The sequence below is a fragment of the Nilaparvata lugens genome, chromosome 7, assembly GCF_014356525.2.
Source record: "Nilaparvata lugens isolate BPH chromosome 7, ASM1435652v1, whole genome shotgun sequence".
NCBI lineage: Eukaryota > Metazoa > Arthropoda > Insecta > Hemiptera > Delphacidae > Nilaparvata > Nilaparvata lugens.
The window spans coordinates 13,265,023-13,275,139 of NC_052510.1; the positions used below are offsets into that span (position 1 = coordinate 13,265,023).

Here is a 10,117-nt window from a genome sequence, read left to right on the forward strand (position 1 = left end):
TAGTTAGAAATTTCTGATCTGGATCCATTTTTGAAAATCGGTCTTATTATGGAAGTTTTCAATTTATTTGGAACTTTACCTTCCTCTAATGATAAATTGATTAATCTTGTGATAATTGGTATGAACTTGATACTGTGATTTTTTATATCAGACATCAAAATATTATCAATCCCTGGAGATTTATTTGAACTCATACTTCTGATGATATTACCTATTTTTAATTCATCTGCATCAGGTAAGTCAAAGCTAGGAAAATTAACATTGGTATCATTATCATTTTCTAAATAAGTAGTAATATTACACTCATGTTTTGCAGCTCTAACACCTTCTGTGAATTCACTGCAGAAATGGTCCACAACCTCCTCAACCTGCCTATCACCAACCACTATGTGTTTCATTATATTATCATCAACTGACAACTTTTCTTGTCTACCCATGGCAACGTTGATTAATGACCAAGTATTTTTTATGCTATTAATGTTTGTCTCAAATTCATTTTTTAGAAAATTACACTTTGCCTTTTTAATATCTTTATTTAATTTGTTACGATATTTCTTATATGCTTCCAAGCCCTCTGGTGTACCAGAGTGTCTATACAAATTATCCCTTTCTTTCAATCTCCTATGCAACTCTAGAGTCATCCAATTCTTTTTAAGTTTAACTTGAGATTTGTTTTTAACTTTGATTTTTGATTTTTCATATCCCAAGTCATAGACTCGGCATAACTCATTATAGAGCTCATCACAGCTATTCAAACTTAAAATGCTATTAACATCAATATCGCTGAGGTAACGATTTATTCTATTTTTTAAGTAAATATATTTATAATCACTCCCAATAGTTGAATTCACACTAAGATTTTGATCTATTGGACATGAACATAAAACAGAAAAATGATCACTTATTCTACTTTTTACTACACCAGTATAGATTGGTTCATCATACTTCATCCATCGAACAAAATAATGATCTAAACAAGATCTAACTGGTACTCCCTGCAGGAAAACCTCTCTTGTATTACTCCAAATACCTCTAACAAATCCCATGGAATAGAGCGTATCTAAGTATTCTTTTATAATAGAAGACCTATCCTCATTCAAATTGAGGTTGATATCACCTGACAACAAGAATTTACAATCAATGGGTACTTTATTAATATTTTCATTGAGCTCTTTGATAAAATTAGACTTAGATAAATTAGGAGGGCGATAAATACCCAAGAAATAAGTTTTGAAATTTGCATTAATACTAGAACGTATAAATCCTTGAACATTTTCAAAAGTAACAAAATTATAATCTATCCTTTCAAAAATAAAACAATTTCTTAGAAACATACAAACACCACCACCACCTCTATTTTCTCGCAACCAGAAATGCTTATTGAAACCCTCAATTTTGAAATGATCCATCAGGTAAGATTTAGTTTGTACTTCTGTAAAAAATATCAAGTCAAGTGATTGAATAAATTTATCATAAGCTAGTATGAATTCATCAAAGTGCAACTGGATTTTTCTAATATTGAGAGTAAGTGAATTGAAGTTGGATTTGACACCATTCATATTATGTCTATTGGTCCCTAAAGAAGAAGAAAGAGGTACAAACAATTCGAGCTCAGTAACATCATGGAAAATACTCTCTTTAACAAATGAATCTGAGTCTGGATTCAATTCATTTGCAAAATTTTGAGTAAACAAATCATGAACGGATTCGTCTCCTTCATGATCAAACATTGGCACGAATCAAAAATGAAAATGCATATCTGAACAATGCTTCTGAAATAATTCAAACGATTTTAGTGAGGTCATTATCCCTCAATATCTCAATGACAGGCTCCTTTTCATTCTTACGAACTAGAATCTTTCCATTTCTGTACCATACATATTTGTATCCATTCTTAACAGCTTGCTGCTTGGTCAGCCACTTTAGGTTTTTGAAATAGGCGGAAAGATTTTCAGATACAAACACCAATTGATCATTCTTAGAACAGGAGGAAATTATCTGAGATTGCTTAATTTTAGGGCCCTTTCGAGCAGAACTTACAATTTTTTCCTTCAAATTCCTACTTTTCAGAACGACAATGATAGAATTATTTTGTTTCTTATTTCTAGTCGGTAAACGGTGCGCAATATCAATATCTCCTATCACAAACTCAGGTACAATTTTTTCAACAGTTTTTGTCACTAGCTCATAAACATTCTCATCCTGATTTTCTTCAAGTCCAAAGATTTCTATATTATTTCTACGACCGTATTGTTCAATAGAGTTCAATTTGTATTCCAGATCCTCGATTTTCTTGTCTTTTATAACTAAACGTTTTTCCAAAGATGCTATTTTACTATCATTTCCTTTTACACGTGATAGAACTTCGTCGAAGCTATTACTCATGAATTTCACGGAATCGTGTAAAGTTGTAATTTTCTTCATAAGACACGTGAAAACCAGTTTCAGTTCTGGATTAGAGATTGTTTTTGTAATTGAGTCTAAATCGAAGTCTAGATCATCACTTACCACACTTTCAGTATCTCTATTGTCACCAGTTACCTCCCTAGCAGCACGACAACGTTGAGGGCAGCGCCATTCATTCCTCTTCTCCTGTGTTTTTCGTTGTTGGGTTTTTCTTGCGACCCCAGCACAGCTATAATGGTAAACTGAATTACAGCCATCGCAACGAATGCAATCATCACCAATAATTTCCTCGTCATTTGTACAATTTCTATCTCCACACTCAGGCATTTTATAACAGTGAGTAAAGTGGAAAAATATTGAGAAAATTTGAAACAGAAAGCTAAAGCTATAGTTCAGCACGTCAAACTCAGATAAGGGAGATACCGAGCCAAGCAGATAACTTATCAACGGAGCAACTGAAAACAACGTCCTATCGCTACGACATCCAAAACTCGACTGAAAAGATCGACTGATTTAATAATAATAATAATAATAATAATATAATAAAAATAATAATAATAATATTAAAAGCTTAAAAAAGAGTATTCACGTAATTGATTATGATATTCTATAATATATAAATATATTATATATATATATTATATATAATATATATATATATATATATATAATATATATATATATAATATATATATATATATATATAATATATATATATATAATATATATATATATATAATATATAGTATATATAATATACTATATTATATATATAAAAATATAATAATAATAATATTAAAAGCTTAAAAAAGAGTATTCACGTAATTGATTATGATATTCTCTTAAAAAGACTTGAAGTAGAAGACTGGGGATTCTTGTATTCAGATAACGTCATCGATGTTGACCTATTGACGGAATTATTCGTTGAGAGAATTCAATGTCTAATAGAAGGAGCAACTAAAACCAGAAATGTTACACACAGGAACCGAGCATTAAAACCATGGATCACATCCGGTCTCATTAAATCAATTAATGTTAGGGATAGAATGAATCGCAAACTATAAAGGAGCCGTATAATATAACACTAAAAAACAGATTCAGGAATACAGAAACAGATTAAAAGAATTAATAAATATCACCAAAACAAACTATTATAGAAATAAACTAGATGAATACAAGAATGACAGTAAGAATTTGTGGAAAGTTATGAAAGAGATCATAGGAAATGACTCTAGTGAAATAAGCGATGTTAAAATAGAGCCTGACAAACTAAATAAGTTTTTTTCAGAAGTTGGTAAAGAATATGCATGTAAGATTCCAACTGTGTCCACAAATCTTAATGAATTATACAAAGCCCCTTTACAGTCAATATGTCAATCTCTATTCCTCAGACCTGTCACAGTGGAGGAAATAAGAATATTATTAAAACATTGAAGAATTCAGCAAGTCCTGGGATGGACCAAATCCATAATGTTTTAATAAAAAGAATATCCTGTTGGATCGAAACCCCTTTATGCTATATTATAAACAAATGCTTTCAAACTGGTAAATTTCCAAAATGTTTCAAGATAGCCAGAGTCAAGCCTCTATTTAAATCCGGTAACCACAAACTTCCTGAAAACTATAGACCCATAAGTTTGATTAGCAACCTGGCTAAAATAATGGAGAAAACTATAAAGATTAGACTAATGGATTTTATTGATAAGCATGATATAATTGATAAAGATCAATACGGGTTCCAAAGCAATAAAAATACTGAGGATGCCCTGGCCAATTTTGCAAATGAAGTATCTGATAGTATGTCCTCTGATAAAAATAAGTGCCTTGCCATATTCATTGACCTTGCTAAGGCCTTTGATACTATTCCCCATAATAACTTACTCAATAAATTAAAAAGCTACGGGATTAGAGGTCTCTCATTTGAATTAATCAAAAGTTACCTAAATGATCGATCACAACTGATTTCTGAGAATGACCATTATACATCAGATATTGTAGAGCTGAATGATTTCGGATTGCCGCAAGGTACCGTCTTATCACCGATTCTATTCCTACTCTATATGAACGATATATTCAAAGTAAAAATTGAAGATTCAAGAATAATTTCCTTTGCTGATGACACAGCCTTAATAGTTAAAGATAAGTCATGGACCCAAACGTCTTTAAAAGCAGAAAAAGTTATGTCAAATATTAAAAAGTGGCTTGATCTGAATACATTGAGTATGAATACTACTAAGACTAAATATGTTGCTTTTTCTCCCACTGTGATTGGACAACCACCAGAGGAAATTGTACTTAAAATACACACGAATTGTGAATCGGAGACGTGGGGAGAATGTGCTTGCCCGAAACTAAAACAGGAAAAAGTGGTCAAGTATTTGGGGATTATGGTAGACTGTCATCTCAAATGGGACATGCATATAGAATTCATTTGTAAAAGGCTAAAATTTATATCTTATATATTTTACAAAATCCGTAAATTATTAAATATACAGGAGTTAAAACTAATTTATCATGGATACGTTCAGTCAATTCTGCAATATGCGTTAGGAGTATGGGGGGGAACTTATGATTACATAATAAATAGGATTTTTGTCATTCAAAAAATGATAATAAAGACTATTCTGAATAGACCAAGAATTCATCCAAGCAGGGACACATTTGAAATTTAATGATATTGCCATTTAAAAGCCAAAACCTGACCTCTTTAACCTTCCTTGTACCTTTAAAATGAACAGAACATTTTAGACAAATTGAATTTTCGCAGATCTGAGGCACTCCCAATCCATCATGTTTGAAAGCGCTACTATGTGACAACCTAAACACACAATAGGTAGGCTATATCAATTGTACATCAATTGATTGAAATGAAACTTTATTGCCAAAAAACAATAACAATTTGAATAAGATTGCACAAATTATAAATAATGCTTTATGCTTTTATTTATGAAATTAATTTATTTATTTATTCAATGATGAGTTGAATAAACTATTCATTAATATGATATTATCTAATATGATATATTATTCAAATATGGACATATAGATGCAAATTATTGGGAGAGAAACAACAGACTGAATTAAAAATTGTAATACCCAAGTTTAGTTATAGTTTTCTCTCTTCACTTCTTCTAAGTCAAGTCAATATTGGACCATGCATATTACTAAGTTTGTTATTAATTCTGTTCTCATTCAACGACTAATTTTGTTCAAGTAACTACAAGTAACGAGTGAGGGGGCACAACTATTTTCGCCGACTCTACGACTTTTAAACCACAGAATAGGTACAGAATGGAAACTGTCAATAAAACGCCTATCCTACCAATGCTTTTTACATGGCACAAATACTAGACACGTCACGTGACCATGGGAAGTTCCAATCCCAGTCTTCTCATTGGCTCGTGGCAGTGAACGAGATCAATTGGTCCGGATCATTTAAGTGATCCGAACCTACCATCAATACTATTACAATGCGGCACTTCCTAACAAGATAGCGGATTTTTGCGACAGGGTACTAGCCAAGTGTCCATCATACTGTATGTATACTGTGCTTAAACTTTCAATATGAAATACGTTTTGCTAAAAACCATTCATTAAATATTATAGCACAATAAAATATTATGTTATTATCTTTGAAGAACATAATGTATAGTTTTAATACTGTACCTACTCTATATGACAAGTAAAAACCTTCTGTTTACCAGCTGAAGCATAAGCCAAGGCTATCTGTGCGATCCTTCTTATGCTTTCCTTGTTTTTTAAGAGTCCCACTTTGTCCAGTATCCCGCAATGACCATGATCAGTGTAAGGACAAAGGCAAACCTGCAAACATAAAAATCAATTGAGAAAATTTTTTTTTTTTGTAAATAATTTTCATTTATTTATTAATCTTACACAGACAAGATACAAATTAGGGAGGGAAAGATACAAATAGACATGACACAAGATACAAATTATGGAGGGAAATTCCAAAAGCAGCATCGAGGGAAAGCAGCTGTGAAGTGTGTATTGAGAAATCTTTGCAGATTTCCTTTGAAGCTGGAAAATGTAATTTGATATTTAAGAGCTGAAGCGTGGTTGTATTTCAAGGCCAAAACGATTCTCAAATCACATTCAAAAACATTAGAAGTAAGAGTTTCTCCAACTAATTTCCACAAAGCGCCTCGTGGCCCGTGGCCAACGTTGATGGATTCTCTGAATAGCGTGACTCGAGGCGACCTTTGTAATTCCCACCGTGTGTGGAGACCCCCCTATTCAATCTTCATTTCGTAGGACCATTAGCCAGCCAGATGCGCTGGGTAGGTCATTACGTCAATATACTTAAACACAGTTCACACCTAAGTTTTTGACAACACTGTCACGTCAAATATTAAAAACATATTGGCATAGAATGGCTAAACACGGTGATGGCCACTAAATATCCACTATAGACTCCTGAAAAAATTCACTCAAGGAGTAGTATGGTCTGGCACGCACCCAGGACTTGAGTCTCCTCTTAAACTCACTGTCACTCAAATGTGACGCACAGATGCAGGTAGCATGTTGAACATTTTAAAAGCGATATTGGGATAACAATTATGAGCCTTACTTAGTATATGAGGAACATTCACTTCGAGAGCATTTCGAAGTGAGTAGGCACTCTGCAACCCCATCAGATTCCCTGTCAGATTGGTATTCCTAATACCAACCAGGGAAGCAAAGATAAACTGACTAAAAACTGAAAGGATCCCGAGTCTGACGAAGAGTGGCCTACAGTGCTCCAGATAACCTCTTGATGATAATATCCGAACTGCTTTTTTCTGTAGCAGAAAAACACTCTCACAGTGTGAAGAAAGTCCCCAAAGCATTATACCATCGATAATGTGGCTTTGGAACAGTGAATAGTAGGCCACAATCAAATGCTCTTCGATCGGCAAGCACCTCAATCTTCTCAACAGGTAGACCACACGAGACAATCTTTTGCATACAACATCCACATGAGCACTCCATGTTAACTTTGGATCGATGCTTTTTGGATCCCAGAAGCTTCACTGGTTCATTTAATGAATGATTGAAATGGTTTCTCAGAGTCTTGCCGACGTTGAGCAACAACCTGTTCTCCTGAAACCAGCGTTCTGCACCAGCAAAGGACTTATCCAACTCAAGTGTGGCAGCTGCAGGCGAGGATCCTCTCCCTACAAGGGTGGTGTTGTCCGCAAACAGCAACTCATTTCCGCCGACTCTCAAATCGTTCATATGCAGGATGAACAGGACCGGCCCCAGAACAGAGCCCTGCGGTACCTCATGCCGTACATGCAGCTCACCCGATGATACACGCACATTCGTAGTTTGGCTTCAAGGCAGGCCGTCTTAAGACCTCAAAGGCTTGTGTGATAGAAAACCTGGAGTCCTAAATCCGCCCTTAATAGAGACAATAAATCGATCGCATGTGTGCAGGCTTTAAAATGTTGAAAAATGAGTTGAGTTACTTACATCACAGGCAATAACCAAATCCGGAAATTCCTTTCTCAAGAGCGGAACAGCACGCATGACAGGATTTTCCGGGGAGTCTGCATGAGTCCCAGTTTGATCCTAAACAAAAAAAATAGCATGAGAAAGTATGAAGTTTATATGGAATCAATGAAAAAACAAATGCATTGTACAGATACAAAATTAAGAGAAGTTATACTATACATAATAATTTCAAAAATTCTGAGCACATGAATAATAAAAAAATTAACAGATTATCATAGCTAGAGTATCCCCAGAGCAGAATGCCGTACTGGATATGAACCGAGTGATACAGCAACTACAGATGCTGAATGCAGAGTTGGTTTCTCATTTTTCCAAGAAGATAACACTTTTGACAGCTTTATGCATACCGTACCTTGCTATTTCCAACTTTGTTTTTATTAGCATTTTTGTAAATATTAAAAAATATTTAGCCTACCATTGTAATCTATGAGTATGCTAAACTTCATACAGTGATTCAAGTAACTGGTATTTATATCTTATGTGGTAGAAAAGGTAGAATGTGTATTACTGTTTACAACTTACCTTGGGTAAACTGTCAATCACACCAAATAGTAGCACAGATTTAAGACCCTTTGTCACAAGGGGTTTCAAATCCTCAATTAGTTTATTGATGCCATATCTTCTGACACCCGGCATGCTTTTAATCTCAGTTGAACCATTATCATCTTCTCTGAAAATTATAATTAAAAATAATAAGTACAAGAATGAAAGAATGATGAAAAAATAAATCACAAATAAAAATGTGAAAAAAACTATTTAGAAAAGCTACCGTAGCCTAGTACAGTACTTACTGTAAAAATATTGGATACATAAGATGAGTCGAGTCAATATTGGTGTTGGTCGAATTCCATTTTCTCATCAAAGAATTAGAATAGCTGCTGTGTAGGATATGACGTTGTTTTGGAAATCCGTCACCTTCCATAACTAATGTATTAAAGTTTAAAAAATATTGTATAAAAGAATGCCACTCAAGAACTCAAATTCTTTTACAATAGATCAAATTTTTTGACTGTCAATATCAATATTTAACTTAATCTTTGAAGGTTAAGATTATAATTTGATCTCAATTGTTAACAGAGCCTGTAAAATGTTCAATCGGGATAAGATAAATAATATAATAAATAAACGAGATCACTGTGTTTCTCTGTAATTATTGTTCATAGCAGTTTGAACTTTGAGGCTCTTTTGAGGCTAGAATGTGTGATTTCGGATTCTGATTTCTAATCTTTCAGCTTGATTTTGGATAGTATAGGTCGATGCAATATGTCGATATTTTTGCTCCGATATCATTCGATATTGAGTATCGATAGCTGTGCACTAATGCTCGATATTTTTAATGTAGATAATACTGTATAGTATTTTCATAAAAAAAACTAGATAATACTGTAATTATCATCAATATGAAATGGATAATAATGTAATGTAATTTCTAGATAATATTGTAGAAAAAATATCTGAGATATTACGATATTAACGAGGCTGGGAACGCTTTATCCCGTCTCGATAGCGGCATTTTCGGCGACTGAGAGAGCCGATTTCATGGAATGTCCCCCTGACTCGTGGACTGAGAGATTGGCCAACCTAAAACCAAAGAGGAAGTCTAGCTGGACCCAACGATCCCATTTCGAGGTTGCACGGTTACCCAGAGCGAGCGACGCTACCGCACAAAGTAGAAGATTACTTACTTCTCTGTGGCTACTGCTAGTGGATCGGTTGGTAGGCTGAAGTGCCAGCAGCGTCAAATCCAGTTGTAAACTGAAGAGGAAGACAATAAAAATCCAGCAACACAATTTCGAGGTTGCGGACACCACCCTTGTCTACGTGAGGGACCCAGTTACCAAGACACTGTTCCCGATCCCGTCAATATCCTGCCAGGCAGTGTGAAAACACGGCCCCTCTTTTAGTCTCTATTCACGTTCACTATTTTCACTCACTTTATTTTAGCTCACATTATCAACCAGAACCGTCTCCCAGGCAATTAATATATAAAATATATTAATTGTTTATCAAATAATTATGTTAATTGTTGTTACTCATTAATAAGTATGACAGTTGTAAGGCCCCTTGACAGCTTACATTATGTATTCAGGCGGTGGAACTTTCCCGCAAGGGACTCCCCACCAATAAAAGCTATACGAATTTACTTTTTTCTACTCATTATAAGGAAGACGCAATAGAGCACCCAAAGACAAAATTC

At 34.1% G+C, this 10,117-nt stretch overlaps 1 protein-coding gene across 1 annotated transcript in view; it reads right to left on the reverse strand.

Annotated features, from left to right (window-relative positions):
- LOC111055394 (delta-aminolevulinic acid dehydratase) overlaps positions 1–9,160 on the reverse strand; it is a 36,753-nt gene extending 27,593 nt beyond the window's left edge. The window contains exons 1-4 of the mRNA XM_022342586.2: positions 8,712–9,160; positions 8,443–8,590; positions 7,879–7,977; positions 6,108–6,228 (exon numbers count right to left, since the gene is read on the reverse strand). Of these exons, the coding sequence (XP_022198278.2) occupies positions 6,108–6,228; positions 7,879–7,977; positions 8,443–8,590; positions 8,712–8,842 (499 nt within the window). The 5' untranslated portion in view covers positions 8,843–9,160. The remainder of the gene's footprint in view (positions 1–6,107; positions 6,229–7,878; positions 7,978–8,442; positions 8,591–8,711) is intronic.
- Between the last annotated feature and the right edge of the window lie 957 nt (positions 9,161–10,117).